Here is a 21,080-nt window from a genome sequence, read left to right on the forward strand (position 1 = left end):
TATGTTTACAACGTCAGACTGGAACTGGTGGCTCTTCATTTGTCTATATAACTTTCTGGAGGCATTTCATCATTCATTCTTTCAACTTTCCTTACAGAGTTATTGAGTGTAAGAATAACATGGAAATTCCTTGGAGGCTGAAAGATGGATGTATAAGGAGCAAACTGGAATTCTTAATATCGGATATTTTTTTATCCCACCGTCATTATTTTTACAAATAAATCTGAAGACTGCTTCAGAGTCTCCAAAAAGGTAGTCACTATCACACAGCCTAAGCTGCAAAGTGTCTGGACTTTGGACTACCCAATTAAGACTAAAACAATAAACTGATTTCTTTGTTTATATATTTTCCTTAGGCAATATCTTTCTAAACAGCACAGCTGCTGCATGTTTGCTCTCCTGTACATACATAGAAGATTTAGCATGTTGCTTTGGTATAGAAAAGATCCGAATTGAAGAGGTGACTCAGCCATCCCTGAACAACTCAAGAAGAAACATATGTCTTTGGTCCAAGGCAATAAGCAAGATGTTCCACTTGAGATTTTCCATGAAACTGAAGACTGGAGCAGCAGATGGCCCTGCGCAAGTGAAGGAGAGAGATGTGTTCAAGGCCAAAGAACGTAGCACGAGACGGGTGAGCGGAAACTTGGGGGGAAAAAAATGGCCTTCAACATTTCACCTAGAGCAGGGGTGTCAAACTAGCCGCATCACGTGGAGCAGTGGGCTAATGCCTCCTTAAGTAACACCAGCTGCCTGCAATTAGTGCAGGTTCGCATCCCTCCAGGCTCAAGGTTGACTCAGCCTTCCATCCTTCCGAGGTAGGTAAAATGAGGACCCAGATTGTTGGGGGCAATTAAGCTGACTTTGTAATAATGCCGCTTGGGGGGGGGGGCGAAAGCCCTAATAATAATAATAGAATGAAGGCTATTGCTAAGCACATTGATTTGTGCTTCTTAGATTGTAAGCCGCCCTGAGTCTTCGGAGAAGGGCGGGATATAAATGAAAATAAAATAAAAAATAAATGTGCCGCAACATATCATGACTTTTTTCACCTTGCCAGAGCTGGGCTTGGGCATGGCTTCTGCGTGACGCATCTGGCCCGTGGGCCGGCAGTTTGACACTCCTGACCTAGAGGAGCTAGCTTTCTGAAGTACAGTACACACTTCTTATTTCCCCTGTCATTCCAATTAAATGGCAAGAGATTTTAAAACGTGCAAAGACTAAATAGCACCTGAAAAATGGCATCAAAAGTTTTAAAAGTTATGTTGGCCACTGAAGCATTTGTGGTTGGGCAAAATATACATAAGTTTACATTACTTTAAACGCAGCAAATTTTTGCCTACACCCCTTACAGCCTGGCAAACTATTAAGTCATTAACACAGCACACACTTTTGTTGAGACATATTGCTGTTCTATTGTTTTAGCATCACCAAAGATTTGTAAGAAAGTAGTGTGTGCGTGTGTGTGTTTGTATGTGGGAAGTACTTGTGTAGAAAGGGTTACTTAGCCAGCTGTGGCAATCTCGGTGTAATTTAGCAAGCTTTGTAGTGCACCTTCCTACACATCTGTGCTTAGAAAAAATTCCTTAGCAAGCCTTGCAGAGGTTGCATCATTCTATTGCTAATCACGCTTGTCTATTATCTGTAACCCTACTTCAATAATTAAGATAAAGAGGACAACACCAGCTCCCTAATCTAAAGGAGAGGTGTGCACCTGCTAAGGATTCAAAGCATAAAACCTGATAAACATACTTTTAGCAAAGTGTCACTTATCTAGATTCCTAGGTTATTAATCAAATAGGTCATCAACCATGCCCAGTTGCCATCTAATAGGGACCCAGTCTTCCCTAAACATATCCTTGACTGAGGTTCCAATGTCTAATGATATGATCAAGTCCTTGATGACATGTATCACCAAGTGTTATTGTTTATACTCTGTTCCTTTCTGGTATAAAGAGATGGTGAAACCCCCAGGATAGTTTGAATATTGGTCTAGACCAGGGGTAGGCAACCTCGGCTCTTTTATGACTCGTGGACTTCAACTCCAAGAATTCCGCTGACTCAGGAATTCTGGGAGTTGAAGTCCACGAGTCATAAAAGAGCCAAGGTTGCCTACCCCTGGTGTAGACCAAACATCTTAGGATGGTGCTGCATATTTGCTGACTCCAAGTAGGCTATCTGAAGGGATGTGGATTGGTATATCTTTCTCTATTAACTTTCTTAATAAAATCTTTTGAATCCTAAAGAATCCAGTGGCTCCTGGCTGGCCACTGGACAGCAATACATGTATTCTTCTCCATGGGAAACTAGATCCTGAGTAACAATCCTCAATCATCCTGAGACAGTTAGAAAGACACACAGTTTCCATCTACCAAAACCAGACATTAATATACCAGAAGGATTCAAAAGGTTGTGTTTTGAGGTTAATATCTGTGGCACAAGTCACTTATGAATTTAGCATGCAACGGGTTGAGAAGTTGGCTTCTCAAGTAGGAGGCGGATGAACATTTCAGAGAAAGGGATCCTCAACACAGATGTTTGCTTTGGGTGTCAGAATATATAGCTGATATTTAGGAAAGAGACATTGCATCCACAAAACCCAAGAAATGTGATGTTCCCACAAAGCTTACAAATTGTACATTGCTAACATACTTTCTCATCCCCAGATCATAAGAAATTAAGCATTATATTTCTCTGAAAACGTCTGTCCTGATTACATACCATAATTATAATCTATTATTAAAGTATAAATGAAAAAAGAAACAAATATAATAATATCTGCATGGGGCAATTTGTTTTAGAAACAAATCTTCATTCTTTCTATGGACAACTTTTTTTGGTAGTTCAAGATCTCAAATTCACTCTTGCTGTTGCAAAGTTTCATTTGTAACCTGTAGAATCCATGCACTGTTGACAGCAAAGTAAAATAACAGTTGTGTGCAAGTGTGCATGTGTGTGTGTACACACAAAGAGAATTATCTGGGTCTGTGTCCTGTAATAACATTAAGCAAACAAGTAGGCAAAATTGCATTTGGGATCCTTTTTTAAAAAAAATCTCTTTGAAAATGTTAACTCATTTTCTGTGTCAAAACAATATATTGCAGTCTTGCAGCACCCTGTCAGTGGATCTTTTCTAAGAGAAAACCAGTATAAGGTTGTTTCCTTTATGCCCTGAGAAAAGTGCTTTGAGTTAAATGAGTTAAAGTACAGTAGCTAATAGTGGCAAACACAACACATGGAGGCTTCCAGGAATAGCAATTTCTCATGTGTGTGTGTCTATGACAATTCTAAATCCCACCAACAGGAATTGTAACCACCATGGGACACCATATGGCTGTGCCGTGAGCTAGACTGAATGAATTAAGGAGGAAAGGTTCATTTGGATACCCACCCATACGTGTGTGCGCACAAACACACATACACACACACACACACACACACAGAGAGAGAGAGAGAGAGAGACTCTCACACAAAAGATTTTAACTATAATACCCCCTCCAAAAAAATCCTTGCTGTTCTCATCTAGTTTCTACAACTGCTCATGTGCCAATCCAGAGGTTTTGGAAATCCTACAAATACTTTTCAGCTTTGATCTGCAAAACTCCCTGAAGAACTAAGAACTAAGCAAACAGATGCTGCCTATGTGCCATATGACAATATGAGCTCCTATGATTTTAAAACCCCCGCTGCTAAGTTTCTGAGCAAAGCAGAAATATAAATAATACTAATGTTTGGAAACATTGATATCTATGATAATATGGCAAATCTGAAAGAAAAAGAAAAAAAGACCTTAAACTGTCTGTGAGGTTTCCAGACTGCTTCGCAGACTGCAGTGTAAACAGCTTTGAAAGTACAGAAATCAAAGCTTAATAAGAAAGACCGATTACAGGTAGACTTCGGCTTATGTTTAAAAGGATATTTTGGGGGAAACATAAATCTTTTATGCTTCCCCCAAAAAGAATCTTATGATCCAGTCTCGAAGTGCTGACACTGCCCGGGTCCCCCCACCATGGTCACATGACCATATTTAGGATGCTCAGCAAACAACTTGCAATTATGGCCGTTTGCAGTGCCCTGCAGTCACATGATCGTGATTTACAATGCATTTGCCAGAAACTTCTGCGTTTCTGGCAAAAACTGCTCCATACTGAACAATGGGTTCACTTAAAGACAACTGGGTTTGCTTAATGACCACTACAAAAAAAAAAGAAAAAAGAAAAAGTCATCAAAACAGCTCCGGTCAAATGGTAATCTGCTGACTGTCACAACCTAATTGTCAGGCTCAATTATAGAGGATGACATATAAACTGGGAAGAGATGAAACAATATATACAAATGCCGTTTTGGACTAAATGAAAAGACTGGTCAGTTGTCATACAAGTCAGGTGAAGGCTACAAAATACAGGGCAAAAACCACACAAGGAAATGGATATTGTCTCACTGAGATGTTGAAAATATTTCTTTTGAGAGAGTGAAAGCTTCAGGAAGGTTTTTCTGCCTCCTCCCTCCCTCCCTCCCTTCCTCCCTCTTTCTCTCCCCTTTCTCTCTCTTCTCTTTCTCTCTCTCTCGCACACACACAGAGACACTATGAAGAAACTCACCACACGCTTTTCTCGAAAGTCGATGCCTACTGTCGTAATGAACTTTGGGTTGAACTTGTTGTCTGTGTATCTATACAGCAAAGTGGTCTTTCCAACCCCAGAATCCCCGAGGGCCAGGAGTTTGATCAAATAGTCATAGTCCCCATCAGTCATAATGCTGACCTGGATGAACCTGAAAATCAGGAGGAAAGGAAGATTAGTGGGAAGGAACAAAAAGAACAGAACTTAGCATTAAAGACCCATAGGAATGCAGTATTAGCGCCCTTGAATTCAGCCGCTTACCAGCTCTCTGCCCTATTTTTGACCGAATTTCTCCATCAGTCCTCAGCATAGATGGAGGCTATACCTCCTGAATATAATCTCTTCTTTGCATCCTAGCAGCAGGCTTTTTTTTTAAAAAAAATGGGCCCCTGAATTGTGTGTTCATACACAAAGGGACATCTGTTTTATTGCCGCTGTGGATTTCTTACTCTTGTTCAGCTTGTGATTTAGTTTGTTTTTATTGTTGTGCTCGATATTCTGGTATCTTTGCCATAGAAAATAAGGCTTCAGAGAGGAGGAAAATCATAAAAATATATTAGTACTAAATTTTCATTACAGTTTAGGCTAGATACACTGTTAAATTATTTTCCTTTTTCTTCAGGAGCTGAAAATGGTCCACCTAGAAAGACTTCTTTCATTTCATCCATAGTAGAATTCTGTGGGGTAGTTTCAGCTGAGAGTGCATGTGATAGATTGATTGATTTGCTAGATTGATTTGTTAAGACGTATGTTTTGTTGTCTTTTTCCTGCAGGAGCTCAAGGCAGGGTATGCAGAAACTTCCTTTCATTTTATTCTCACAACCGCCCTGTGTGATGGATTTGACTAGATCAACTGACCAGCCCAAGTCACCTAGTGAGATTCCATGGTTGACTCCATAACCATAATCTCCATAACCACCAAACCACACTGGCTTTAGAGTCAGTTTCAGATGACTCCTAGTTTCACAAGGTATTTGGTGAAGAAAGATGTCTATGGAGATTCTCAGTCATCCAGGTCATGGTTGTCCCAAAGCTGCTTTTTCAAGAAGCAACTGGACTTTCTTGTTTTTCTTTGAAGACGTTTCGCTTTTCATCCCAGAAGCTTCTTCAGCTCTGACTGCTCTGACTCGTCAGTCAGAGCAGAAGAAGCTTCTTGGATGAGGAGCAAAACATCTTCAAAGAAAAACAAGAAAGTCCAGTTGCCTCCTGAAAAAGCACTTATGGCAAAGAAAGCTATTTCTTCAGTTCCAAAGCCATGTAAAGTAGAACCTACTTTTATGTATTTAGCAATTTTCTTCCAGAAATAAAAAAATATTAAAACTAATCCATACCCACCTTCAGTCCTTAAAGCCAATTAAGAACTAATACAAGTAGTGCTCAATTTACAACCATCACTTAGTGACTGTTCGAAGTAATGATGGACTCTGAAAATGGGACTTACAATCTGCTTTTGAAGTTCTGATATCCGCCCCACCCCCAGTTACATACGTATGTGAAATGTCAAAGGGTTCTGATAGTTCTAGGCCAGATATGAGCAAGAGAGCACCTTGTAAATTTTCCCAGGAGGAAAAAAGGTTGTGTATAAAGCTAGTTTAATTCTAAATTCAAACGCGTTTTCCTTCTTCTCTTCTGAAGAAGAAATGGCTACCATTTTAATACAACCTCCATCTGGATCCAGTTCTTGTTGTCATTTCCTATCCCAACACTTGCTCGCTAAAACTATCCTACTTACACACAGACACAGACTTGTGGAAATAACAGCTACTCACCACATGCAGATTTTAGGAGGAAGTCTCACTGCCTAACTACTGATCAAAAGAAAAGTTTACCCAAGGAATCCTCTTTTTAAGATCATGAAACAACACATCAGGGAAAAACATGCTAACAGTTCCACTGCTGGCGGTTTAAGCTATGGAGAAAGTATCTGTTCAACTGAAGTTCCCAGTTTTAAAAACAGGGTAAGGTAACCATCTTCAAATATCCAAAGGGGTGTCAGATAGAAGAAGGAATGGACTTACTCTCTCTCATCCTAGAAGGCATGGTTAGAATCAGTGGGTTAAAATTACAAGAAAGAAATTCAATTTAGACATCAGGGGGAGGAATTTGCAGAACAGACCACCATATGAAGTGGAAACTTCTCCATCAAAAGAAATCTTCAAACAGTGGTTGGATGTTATCTCTATCAGATGTTCTAGCAGATCCTGCACTGAGCAGGCTGTTGAACTAATTGACCTCTGACATCCCTTGCCATTTTATGACTCTATGAAGAGAAGACCGAAGGCTGCCAATTATTAAAGAAAATTATCATTTCCCCTATTCTTTTTCCATTAAACAAGAATGCATTAACCAGGATTTTTTTTTCCTCCTTCTCCCATAATAACAGAACTTGGAGTCACTCAACTAAAGTCAATGGACTCGAGCATACAAAGACACACCCACAAAAACACCATCCTGCCATAAAGTATTACACCAGGATGTCTATGGAGATTCTCAGTCATCCAGGTCATAGTTATCCCAAGGATGCTTTTTCAGGAGGCAACTGGACTTTCTTGTTTTTCTTTGAAGATGTTTCACTTCTCATCTAAGAAGCATCTTCAGAGCTCAGCTTCTTCTTGGATGACAATGGACAAGAATGGAAGGGGCACTGCAATTACATATGAATATCATGTAGGATCTAAAGGGCTTCTAGACCAACTTTCCCAACCTGACATTTCCAGATGGAGTGGAAGTGCAACTCCAGTTCCCCACTAGCACGCTTAGCCACATTTTAAAACTGACCTTAGACTAACTGTGTCCGGAACTCTGCAGTCTCCCTGAACGAAGATAGAAATTAAATTTAACTTGCTTTGAACCTCCAAGTCAATTACTGGAGATTTTATTATCTTACTTCTTCATGCAGCTGAGTCAGACTTCATCATCGTGCCTGATGAGTCTCAGCTAATAATTCACACCATTGGCCTTCAGGCCCTGTTAGGCTTTAATCAACTAACTTCTTTCTGTCTGAAATTACAAAGTCATAAAGACCTATTGACCACTCTCGAATTGCTGCTGGCGGGAACAATCGTTTCTTTGCTATTTCACGGCTTAATGTTTGTTTTGGAATTATACAGGTTTTTGTTGTTGTTAGCTGCGAAGTCATGTCTGACCCATCGCAACCCCATGGACAATGTCCCTCCAGGCCTTCCTGTCCTCTACCATCTTCTGGAGTCCATTTAAGCTCACACCTACTGCTTCAGTGGCTCCAGCCACCTCATTCTCTGTCATCCCCTTCTTCTCTTGCCCTCAATCTTTCCCAGCATTAGGCTCTTCTCCAGTGAGTCCTTCCTTCTCATTAGGTGGCCAAAGTATTTGAGTTTCAACTTCAGGATCTGACCTTCTAAAGAGCAGTCAGGGTTGATCTCCTCTAGGACTGACCGGTTTGATTGCCTTGCAGTCCAAGGGACTCGTAGGAGTCTTGTCCAGCACCATAGTTCAAAGGCCTCAATTCTTTGGCGCTCAGCCTTTCTTATGGTCCAGCTTTCACAGCCATACATTGTAACTGGGGAGACCATAGCCTTGACTATACGCACTTTTGTTGGCAGGGTGATGTCTCTGCTTTTTAGTGTGCTATCTAGGTTTGCCATGGCTTTCCTCCCCAGTAGCAAGCATCTTTTAATTTCTTGGCTGCAGTCCCCATCTGCAGTGATCTTGGAGCCGAAGAAAAAAAAATCTGTCACTACCTCTATTTCTTCCCCATCTATTTGCCAGGAATTGAGAGGGCCGGATGCCATGATCTTGGTTTTCTTAATGTTAAGTTTCAAACCAACTTTTGCACTCTCCTTCTTCACCCGCAACAAGAGGCTCTTTAGTTCCTCTTTACTTTCTGCCATTAGAGTGGTATCATCTGCAATTATAGAGGTAGTCCTCACTTAATGACTGGTCGCTTAGCAATCAAAGTTACAAAAGAACCCCCCCCCTCCAAAGGTATTCATGATCTGGTTCTGACAATCGCCTGCCCACACACATTTGCACACACGTTCACATGACTGCATTTTGGATGTTTAGCAATCAGTTTGTATTTACGCTGTTTGCCACATCCCATGGCCCAAAGACTGTAATTTTAAGCAGGTCTGTGGTAGCTTCCTAGTTGCCAGCAAAAAGCACTCATTGATCAAATGGATTCATTTAACAACCATAGTATATACTTAACGACCATGGCATTCACTTAACATGTGACATGCCACAAAACAAGGTAGTAAAATCAGGCACAGTCTTATGGTGAACTACTTAATGACCGCATGACTCGTGACCATAATTCCAGGCTCAATTGTGGTTATAAGTCAAAGACTACCAGGTAATTTAGTAAATGCATTTTGAATATTTATTTTATTGTTGCATCTGGAACCTCATTTTGTTTTGCTGGTTCTACTTAACAGAAAAAAGCAGGTAAAGAATTAAATTTAGCTTGAAGATTAGGTAACAAACAATGAAACACTCCCTTTTTTCTCCAACACATTCCATAAAAGCAAACACAAGTTTATGAAATCATAATCACACTGGTGATTATACAAAAAGTTCTGTTCACACTTGCTCTGCTTTGAAGTAGCGTTCGCCTGATAAATAGAATGACAAGTCTATCCCGCTGAAGGTACGTTAAATGTTATGTTACATATTTGGCACTCAAAAATTATTTTGCGTTAGGAATGTAAAGATGTTTTGAAATTAACAATCCTGAGCTTTTATAATCTTACAGCATTCTGCAGTAGGACGCTGAGCTTGTCTATCAGAAGGTCGGCAGTTTGGCGGGTCGAATCCCAAGTGCCGCGTAACAGAGTGAGCGCCTGTTACTCGTCCCAGCTTCTGCCAACCTAGCAGTTCGAAAGCACATAAAAATGCAAGTAGAAAAATAGGGACCACTACAGTGGGAAGGTAACAGCGTTCCGTATGCCTTTGGCGTCTAGTCATGCCGGCCACATGACCACGGAGATGTCCTCGGACAAGCGCTGGCTCTTCGGCTTTGAAACGGAGATGAGCACCGGCCCCTAGAGTCGGAAACGACTAGCACGCATGTGCGGGGGAACCTTTACCTTTACCTAGGCAACCTTGGCTCTTTTATGACTCACGGACTTCAACTCCCAGAATTCTGGGAGTTGAAGTCCACGAGTCATAAAAGAGCCAAGGTTGCCTACCCCTGGTTTAGTACAAAGAAGATGCAGTTGGAAAACATGGGAAGATTACAAACTGGAAGATTCAACAAGACCCCTTGTAAAACTCCTTGCTTGTGGTAAAGTCAAGGTACGGAATGAGGATCTCAGTTGATACCTTTCACATTAATTTCTCCATCGTCCCCTGGGAATTTGGCAATCCGTTCCAAATTTCAAACTTTGAGTTGGTTGTCTCTCTTTGGAAAAGAGATTAGTTTAATCAAAAACTACTCATATACACAGGTAGTTCTCAACTTGTGACAATTCATTTAGCAACTGTTTGATGTTACACCTGATCCAAAAAGGGGTAGTTGTGACCCGATGGCCAGGCTCCCTCTGTAGTCACATGACCAAATGTCAGGCACTCAACAACACAGCCATTTCCAACTTCCCACAGTCATGTGACCATATTTTATAATGGTTTTGCCAGCACTTCTTGTGTTTAGCAAAGCCATACCCACAGCAAACCCTCGGTTTGCTTAACAACTGATGCAAAAAAGCCAGTCTCATGACCAACCTATTTTACAACTGTCATGGCATACGACCGAAATGGGCAGGCTCCAGCATATTGAGGCTTATCTGTACAATAACTGTAATTATATTTAGCAGAAGGTATTCAAAATGCAGACACCTCTGCATTTCATAGATATGGCTGGACTTAGATATAATTTCTGTGGGAAATAGACAGATCCCCATTATTTCTGTCCCTCACCCACCCTGTCCCAACCTTTTCCCAGCATGCGGCTATTCTGTCTGTTGGTTTGCCTGTCTTATGACTTCAAAGAGAAAGGAAACATTGAAGAATATGTTCTGCTTACTTGCTCCCTTTTGGCCCGCCCCAGAGGTAATGCAGGCAAGCACGGGATCTGCCATATGAACAATAGAAACTCTGTGCATTGTCAAACAAGCATTTCTTCCCTACTTATTTCTTCTTTGTGCCAAAGAGGAAAGCTCAGTCTCTTTCATAAACAGACTCAGTTGGACATCCATGTTGGCTATTTTCCACCAATAAAATCAGCTATCAGATTCACTGCAGTTCTATTTTTTTTTTAACCACATGCTGGAGCTGTCAAATTCTGTGAATCCAAAATTCAAACCAACTGCCTATGAGAAATCTCTATTGTTCTCTAGTATCCTAAACTGGACACTGAAAACGTGGATTTTGGACCTCAAGACGCCAACGTAGCAGCTGTAATGTTTCTCTCATCAGGGATATTCACACTAGTGGAAGTGATAATCTCAACTGATTTAGGAATCATCTCTGTGAGCATACTCTATTTATAAATTATACAGCAGTGCAGCAGTGTGGACATAATTCAAAATAAATGCTTCGGTATATCTGGGAGTGCAAATATAACACCTGCTGATAACCTTTTAAAATTGTGGTGAGATGCTGGGGAAAACGGGGCTGCTTTTAAAGAGCTGCAATCATGTGCCACGTTCCAATCCCTGGCCACTCAAAAATACATTTTGGGAATCAAATGTAACTGCACAGAGTTGATAAACATATTGGGTGTTTATTTCCCCTCTATGGTTGTGGTTGAAATACAGATTCAAATGTTAAACAAAAGTTTTGGTTTTTTTTATTTAAAAAATGATATAAATATAAAAAAACTTTTAAATCACTTTTGAAAATTCTACTGAGCTGATCTCTCACGATGCTTAGATAGGAATATCCAGCAATACAAACCAGTTCTAAGATCATCATTCTAATCTTCTGAGCTATCTCTCCTTAGTTTAAACATTTAGAAATTGGTTAATTATATGCCATGGTTTTCAACTCCAACCTCTCTCTCATCTGGTCTTTCAAGTCTTCCAATCTTCCCATCGCCACTGTAACTGAGTCCATCCACCTGGCTGCTGGTTGCCCTCATCTTCTCTTTCTTCCCACTTTTCCCAGCATTACAATCTTCTCCAGAGAGCTAGGACTTTGCATAAGGTATCCAAAATAAGATAATTTGAGCCTGGTTATTTGTGCCTTGAGTGGGAACTTTGTGTTGATTTATTTGATGATCCATTGATTTGTTTCCTTGGCTGACCAAATTATTTCAGGAGTCTTCTCCAACATTCAAATGTGTCAAGACTCTTCCCTCTACTGCTTCATCAAAATCCATCTTTCACTTCCATAGAGTGTCACAGGGAATACCGCAGTTTGTACAATTCTGATCTTTATAGGTATAGACGCATCGCAGCATTTGAATATATTTTTCAAGGCCAACACGTCTGCTTTACTGAGTGCTAATTTGAGGCACATTTCTTGACTGCTTGTTCTTTTACTGTTGTTGGTTGATCCTATCCACCACTTCAATATCTTTACTGTCAATTCTACGCCTGGTTGCTCTAATTTTTGTAATTAATTTGGACTCCTTCATGTTTAATTTTGGTTCCATTTTTTCCCCTTTGCTCTTTGACCTTTAATACTAGGGATTGCAGATTCTTTGCATTTTTGGACATCAGGTATTGTCATCATTATAGCACAGGTTATTGACCTTTCTTCTGCCAGTTTTAAACTATTTTTTTTTCAAATCCAGCTTACCTCAATATACATTCTGCATACAGATTAAATAAAAGAAGAATATGCTTCTTGTTACACTTTGGTCCTTCTTTTATGAAGTTGTATTAAGTTATTTTTGTGTTGTTGGTTACCATAGCAATTTACCGTTATTTATGCTACTGAAAACTTTCCTAAGTGGTTCAACAGCATATAAATCAAAATCATAGCTATTACATCCATTACAACAGTCATTTATAGCCAGCATACAACACAAAGACTTTGTTTAGGTTAACTTGGCAAGAATAGGGTCTAATAATGTTATGCAATATTTATTATTTATTCATGTTGTATGGTTGCCCATCTCATCTAAGCATCTCCGGAAGGCTCATATATCATAATATGCACAATGTAATGGATCTCTAGTCTTTCATCTCATCACATTTAATATACAGATAAAAACAAAGTGCAACACAACTTTTTTGTTCTTCCATTTAAAAGACACTTTGGCTTCTATATTAATACAACCCCATTTTGCCCATCACAGCAAACAATATTTTGTATTATGTGACTCAAGTGTACGGAGCCCTGAGTTCAATTGTGCTCTTTACTATGAGAATGACTCCTGTCATATACAGGAGCAAATAGCAAGTGAAGATAACTTAGGACTAAGACTTTTTTTTTAATGCCATTTATATCCTGCCCTTCTCCGAAGACTCAGGGTGGCTTACAATTTAAAGCACAAATCAATGTGCTTAGCAGTAGCCTTCATTCTATGTATATGCCTGCTTATTAGGGCTTTCGCCCCCCCCCAAGCGGCATTATTACAAAGTCAGCTTAATTGCCCCCAACAATCTGGGTCCTCATTTTTCCTGTATGAAATTACATAACAACAATAATAATAAAATAAAAATTCTTTATAGGATTTGTTAACATTTAACTTTCCAGACAGATTTAAAGCAATACAATCAGCTCTGTCAAACAAACCTACAATCTATAGCCAGGGTCTTCAAACTTGGCCCTTTTATGACTTGCGGACTTCAACTCCCAGAATTCCTCAGTCAGCATGCCTGGCTGAGGAATTCTGGGAGTTGAAGTCCACAAGTTATAAAAGGGCCAGGTTTGAAGACCCCTGATCTATAGGTAGTCCTTGACAAAAGACCACAATTGAACCCCAACTTTTGTTAAATGAGTTTTGCCCCATTTTACAACCTTCCTTGCCACAGTTGTTAAGCGAATCTGGCTTCCCCTTTGACTTGGTTTATGAAAAGGTGGCAAAAGGTAACCACATGACCCTGGCACACTGCGACCATTTTAAATATGAGTCAGCTGCCAAGCATTTGAATTTTGAAAATGGTCATAAGTCACTTTCTTCAGTGCCATTGTAACTTTTTTTTTATTGAAAAGTTTTAAAAATACAGTTTTCCTTTAAAAAACCCCCTTCCCCCTCCCTCCTCCCCTCCCTACCTCCCCCCTTCCCCCCCCCTCCCCCCCTCCCTCCTCCCCCCCCACCTCCCCCCAACCCCCCTCCCCCCCCGGACTTCCCAGAGCTAAATACAAGGTATATATATATAAAAAAGCAATCATAAACAACCATATACTAACAACTATAAATTCTAAAATCCATCACTCTCTAACTTATATAGGATCAAACAAAACTTAGCATTATTAAATATATATAGAAGACAAAATAAAAAAAGGAAAAAGAAAACGAAAGAAGACTTATTCAAATGCTAGATAAAACTTCTTGACCCTATACTTATTCTGGATAAACTCAATCCATTTTCTCCCTTCCATAATATAATGTTCTTGCGAGTAATCTTTCAAATAGGCCGAAATCTTCGCCATCTCTGCCAAGTCGGAAACCTTTAAAATCCACTCTTGTATAGTCGGCAGTTCCTCTTTCTTCCAATATTGACCTATCAAAAGTCTTGCTGCCGTAACTAAATTCAACATCAACTTAGAGTCCACAACTGTAGCGTCAACAATTATTCCCAACAAAAAAAATTGCGGACAAAACTTTATCCTCCGTTTAAAAATCTTCTGCATATTCCACCAGACTTTTATCCAAAAAGCCTTGACCTTTTTACATGTCCACCATATGTGAAAATATGTTGCCTCTTCATCACCACACCTCCAACATTTAGGCTGATAATTCGGATACATACTTGCAAGCTTTTTAGGATCTAGATGCCATCTATAAAACATTTTGTAAAAGTTCTCTCTTAGACTTTGAGCTTGAGTGAATTTTACATTCCTCACCCAGATCTTTTCCCACGTGTCCATTGTAATAACTTCCTGAATGTTTTGGGCCCATTTTATCATACAATCCTTAACAAGCTCTGTTTCTGAATCGATCTCTATCAATGCAAGATATATCCGTTTAATATGTGCTGGTCCTTGATTTCTAATTTGCTTTATCAAATTTTCATCAGTCGTTGCAAATCCATTTTTTTGGTCTTCTTTCCACCTGGCCTGTAACTGAATATATTGAAACCAAGTCTGAACAACCTTCTCTTCTCGCAAGAAACTATATGATTTCAAGCACCAAATATTCCTTTCCAAACTTAAAATTTCCTTGTAAGTAGTCTCATCATGTTTGAAACCAGCATGTATATTTTCTATTGCGTGTTTTGGGATTGCCCACAATGGTATCTTGCTGCTTAACTTATGTCTATACTTCTTCCAAACTCTCAGCAATGCCTGTCTTAAAATATGCATCCTAAACACAGTATCTACCTTCTTATCATACAACAAATATGCATGCCAGCCAAACAACAGATCATGGCCCTCAAGATTTAATAACCTCGATTGTGTCAAATTAATCCAATCACTTATTCCTACTAGTGCAGCAGCTTCATAATATAATTTAAAATTAGGCATTTTAAGGCCACCTCTCTCACGAGTATCCTGCATAATCTTAAGTTTAACTCGTGGCTTTTTCCCTGCCCACACAAATTTATTGATACCACGCTGCCATTCCTCCAAGTTAGAGTCTTTCTTAAGAATCGGTATCATTTGAAATAAGAATAAAAATTTGGGCAGGACATTCATTTTCACTGCTGCAATCCGTCCCAACAAAGACAATTGCAATTTTTCCCAACTCTCCAGTTCTTTTTGAATTTTCCCCCATAACTTTTCATAATTATTTTTATATAGCTTTGTATTAGAGGGCGACAAAATCACCCCCAAATATTTAACCCTTTTAACAATCTCAAATCCAGTTAATCCTTCTAGGAGAGCCTTCTGCGAAACTGTCATATTTCTAGCCAAAATTTTAGTTTTCTGTATATTTACTTTAAATCCAGAAACCTTCCCATATTGTGTTATTATCTCCATCAGGTCCACAACAGAGTTCTCTGGCTGGGTCACTGTAACAACCAGATCATCTGCAAATGCTCTCAATCTGTAATCCTGATCTCCAACTTGTATCCCCTTAATTTTTTCCGAATTCCGAATCTTAACCAATAATATCTCTAATGTTAATACAAATAACAAGGGCGATAGCGGACACCCTTGCCTTGTGCCCTTCTCAATATTACATACTGTTGTCAAACTATTGTTAACTATAATTCGGGCAGTTTGTTTTTGGTATAATGCCCTAATCGGTTGTAAAAAATTTTCCCCAAAATCCATTTTGTCTAAAACTTTCAACAAAAATTGCCAGTTCAATTGATCAAAAGCCTTTTCAGCATCTAAAAAGATTAGCGCAGCAGAGATCTGGTTGTGCCTTTCCAAAAACTCTAACACATCAACTATATGTCTCACATTAGTTTTCATTTGTCTTCCACTAATAAACCCCGTTTGGTCCCCATGAATCACCTGTTGCAGAACCCTCATCAGTCTATTAGCCAAAACCTTAGCAAATATCTTATAATCTGTATTTAAAAGCGATATCGGTCTGTAATTTTTAACTAAAGTAGCATCCTGGTCTTCCTTCGGAATCAAAGAGATAAAAGCTGTTCTCCAAGACGGGGGCACCTTTCCCCCCCTCTGGATTGTCTGGAACAGTTCCTTTAACGGTTTTATCATCTCTAATTGTAAGTTTTTATAATAGGCCGCAGTCAAGCCATCAGTGCCTGGTGCTTTATCCACCTTCAGTTCCTTAATAGCTGTAAAAATTTCTTCTTCTGTAATCAGTTGGTTAATCCCCTCTTTTTGTACTTGCGTAAGAACCGGGATGCTAGCCTTCTCCAAATACGTATCAATATCTTTTGCATTAATGTCCTCTTTAGTATATAATTTCGAGTAAAAATCCACAAAGGCATCCTTAATAAGATTCTGTTGATACACAACCCTTCCTTTATACTCAATCTTATCTATATTAGATGCCCTTTGTTTTTTCCTCAGTCTATAAGCCAACCATCTGCCTGGCTTATTAGCATTGCAAAAAGTATTATGCCTAGCAAACCGCAGATTGGTCGCCACTTGATCAGCTATTAATTTATCAAATTGTCCTCGTAACAGTCTAATAGCCTCCTTGATCTTCACCTCCTCTGGGTTCAAAATCAAAGCCTTTTCTTTTTCCTTTATTTCATTCTCCAGTTCTTTCCTTCTAGTTTCCACTGCACGTCTATGTCTATTATTCATATATATCAACACCCCTCTCATATAGGCCTTGCTAGCATCCCAAACCATATCCATAGAGGTACCCTTATTCATATTCATCTCAAAAAAATCCTTCATCCGCTGTTTGCATTCTTCCACATTTCTCTGATTTCTAAACAAATTCTCATTTACGCGCCATGAGCGTCTATCTCCTCTTTCCTTATCAATCTCCAACCACACTGGACTGTGATCAGAGATAATTCTTGCGCAGATTTTCACCTTTTTAGTTCTCAAAAGAAAATCATTAGTCAACAAAATAAAATCAATCCTCGAAAAAGATTGGTGTCTATCAGAATAAAATGTATAATCCTTCTCCTGCAAATGTCTCTCACGCCAAATATCTCGCAATTCCAGGTCATCCTTCATTTCAAAAAAAGATTTAGGCAGTCTAGCGTGACTTGGAATGCGTTTAAAGGCTCCAGCCTTATCCAACTGTACATCCATAACTCCATTCCAGTCCCCCATAAAAATAAAGGATTTATAATCCAACTGGGTAAGCTTTGTATGAAGTAAACTAAAAAAGTCAGCTTGTTGTTGATTTGGAGCATATAGTCCAACTAAAAGCGTCTTTTTACCTTCAAACAACAGCTCGATCATAACATATCTTCCATGCTTATCTGCTTCAATTAGGTCCGCTGTTAAGGCACTTTTAACATAAACAACCACTCCATTTTTCTTATTCTCTGCAGAAGTAACAAATTGCGTACCCAGCCTCGAGTTCAATAAATACTTTTGATCCAAAACTCTAATATGCATTTCTTGCAGGCAGTGCCATTGTAACTTTGAATGGTCAAATGGAAGCTGGATTTGAATTCCTCCTCCCTCCCACTGCAATTTAGCAATCATTTTTAACAAAGCTCTTGTTCATTGCCAAGTTTCTAGTAGGTATTAATCAGATTACAAAAGGTCTGATCTATTCCCTCGAGTTTCTCCATTTTCCATCTTGGTCAGAAGGAAGATGAATAATTCTTGATTCAAGAATTATGTGAAGAACACCTGGCCGCAACCCTGGCTACAGACAATAAAATAATTGAAAGAGGATATTTGTAGCTCAGGATTGCAATGAGTGGCCCTGGGTGCTCTCTGACCCTAGTTGCTTTCTTGCAGACATTTGTCCTGGGTGCTCTCTGGCCTTGGTTGTTTTCTGGCAGATGTTTCATTACCCAAACTAGGTAACATCATCATAGCACACAGTTTAGGCCAGGGGTAGCATAGCTGGCTCAGGAATTCTGGGAGTTGAAGTCCACGAGTCATAAAAGAGCCAAGGTTGCCTACCCCTGGTTTAGGCAATGAAACGTCTGCAAGAAAACAACCAAGGTCAAAGAGCACTCAGGACCCCTCAACAAAATAATTTTATCTTGCTACTCATGCAAGATACAAAATATTGAATAACTGCCAGAAGCAACCGCCATCCGCTTTTGAAACACTCCTTCATCCATGACATGAGCGGCTTTCACTTCATGCCATGGCATGACATTTATGAGTTTTTAAAAGAGCTATGAAAAATGAAACTAAAAGAATAATCAGAGGAAATTAAGTCCCCTGCCCTGCAGAGCACGCTGGATCACGGCAGCTCTATCAGGATGAAGACAAGGTACGTGGAAATCTAGTGCTCAAAAAAATCAATCACATTTTACTTTCACATTCTGGATAATTCAAACATTTCTGTCACAAGAGAAAAATGCACCGTCTTGTTCTTAATTTAAATCACTTTTCTCTTCTGGACCTTTTTATAGCTAAGGGGCTACGAATTACAATGGCATTGAAAAAAAGGTGATTTATGATTGGTCCTTAACACTTATAACCATCAAAGCGTTCCCCACAGTCCACATGATCTCAATTTGGGCCCTTGGCATCCAGAATGTATTAACAACCATTGCAGCATCCTGAGGACAAATGATCACCATTTTGCGACTTTCCCAGCTGGCTTTTGACAAGCAAAGTCAATGGGGAGAAGCTGGATTCACTTCATGACTGCCTGGTTGCTTAACAAATGCAGTGATTCACTTAACAACTATGGTAAAAGACTCACCTCACCACCACTTTGCTTAGCAGTGGAAATTCTAGTCCCAATTGTGGTCATAAGTTGGGGATTACTTGTATTGGCTCAGCCTTCCCTAGCCTGGTACCGTGAGACCTCAAAGTTAGGATCGCTGTGTTATCTCAACCCATTTGTAACACTGTGGTGAAAATAAATACTAAATTGTCAATAGGGAACTCTTAGAAATAGCTTGTTCCCATTATTAAATTATTTCCGTTCCAGTAGAATGACTAGCAAAAGTTTCTGCTGGGGGGATCAAAATCCAAGATGCAGCTGTAACTACACAATTGACATTCAGTCCTCTTTTCACATGTATTTTGCTAGTAAACTCTTCTCTACATAAGCGAAGTTTGTGACAAGCTGTACCTGATGAAATACCTCTGTTCTCCAGACTGCTCTTCCTCTAAGCCAGAGGTCTCCAAACTTGACAACACTGAGACTTATGGACTTCGACTCCCAGAATTCCCCAGCCTGCTTCAAATTCCCAAGTTTGGAGACCCCTGCTCTAAGCTACCAAGAAATGTATCATTCTCTATATGTATAGTGGCATTTTTTCACAAGCAAGAAATGTCATTCTTTTTTTTTTAAAAAATGACTCTCTTTTGTTTTCTGCACTGAGATGTTAGTTTATATTTTTTTAAAAAATGATTCTGTGAAAAGGAGAAATTCTAGACTGATGTTCCATCCCAAATGAAAGACTGTGGCTTACACAGTGAGATTAAACAAGGCTTTCTAAAGGAATAAAATATTTGTTTCCTTAAACCCTTTTCTGGCAACTGCTGAAGCTTTTTATCTCTTCCTCCCTTAACTTCCTGGATTAGCCCATTTCCTCCAATGTTATTTCTTACTTGCTGTTTGCTTCAGGTCCGCCTGTTTTACAAATATAAGCGCTAATGTAGATGCAGGCAGTTTGGCATCCATATTCCCAACTTACAATGGATGCTAAACAGATTTTCTGGTCCCCTCATAGCTAATTCATCATTTCTTTTTATGAAATAGGAGTCCCAAAACAGGAGCAACATTCTGTGCCATCCAGAATCACTTGATAGTGAGATGAGCAGCATATACATTTAATAAATAAAACATTTCCACTCTGCCAATAGAAAGAACTGCAGTTCCAAAGCTCATTGGGGCCCTCATCTCTCTCCTGACAACTCCATCTTTAAAAATTCATCTTTCGGACAAAACTCTTTCCCACAGAATGCGTTTAGACCGGGGGTAGGCAACCTTGGCTCTTTTATGACTCGTAGACTTCAACTCCCAGAATTCCTGAGCCAGCCATGCTGAGGGGAAAGGGAGAGTTTCCAAGCTGAGCCATGCTGGCTCAGGAATTCTGGGAGCTGAAGTCCACGAGTCATAAAAGAGCCAAGGTTGCCTACCCCTGGTTTAGACCATTGGCCAGATCATCTAGCAAAGTCAGACAAAAATACTGCCCCTTTTTTAATCCAGCCAAAGTGAATTTGGATTTATTGAATGAATTGGGCGAGTGGTTAACAGATTATGCCAATTATGGCCCTTAGAAATACAAAAAGCGGATACGGGTTATCTGCTTATGACCCAGAAACTCGCTGATCACAGAAGCTACAAAGAATAAGTAGAACACAATCACTTCAAAAGCTTAGTTGGCTTTCACTTATCAGAATGCCATTATCATTTATTCATTTCTTTGTATGCACATTTTAACCCCCCTTTCCTTTTAATTTTCCAAGAATTGAAATTAGAGTGGGATTGGTATATAGTAGCACACAAGTATAACTTTCTATTTCTTCAAGCAAACATAAAGATTGAAGTAGAACATATAGCTTCCGTTCCCCCAATTCAAAGACCCTAAAACAGCAGATAGAATTTACAGGACATTATCAATGCCCTTCCAGTCAATAATAAAGGTTATCTGATATATAAATCATGGCAGAATTCAACATTTCTCATATTATTATTCTTATTGTTATTATTCTGAAGTTCAAAGAGCTGTACAAGGTGTTTATTCCTATTTATTTCTACAACAACTTTTTGAGATAGGTTGGTTTGAGAAGGCCCAAAGTCGCCCAGTGAATTTCCGTATCTGAAGATAGACACCTGAGTTTCTCTGTTACTGGTCCAAAGCCTTAAACACTGACCATAAAACAAAACTGGTT

At 39.4% G+C, this 21,080-nt stretch overlaps 1 protein-coding gene across 5 annotated transcripts in view; it reads right to left on the reverse strand.

The window, feature by feature from the left end:
- Positions 1–21,080, reverse strand: part of RAB27B (RAB27B, member RAS oncogene family) — a 44,418-nt gene that overhangs the window by 9,960 nt on the left and 13,378 nt on the right. For all 5 annotated transcript variants that reach the window (XM_083355602.1, XM_083355599.1, XM_083355598.1 and 2 more), the window contains one exon: positions 4,602–4,773. In XM_083355602.1, coding sequence (XP_083211728.1) covers positions 4,602–4,754 — 153 coding nt within the window. In that variant the 5' untranslated portion in view covers positions 4,755–4,773. The remainder of the gene's footprint in view (positions 1–4,601; positions 4,774–21,080) is intronic.

The sequence above is a fragment of the Vipera ursinii genome (assembly GCF_947247035.1).
Source record: "Vipera ursinii genome assembly, chromosome: 2".
Lineage (NCBI taxonomy): Eukaryota > Metazoa > Chordata > Lepidosauria > Squamata > Viperidae > Vipera > Vipera ursinii.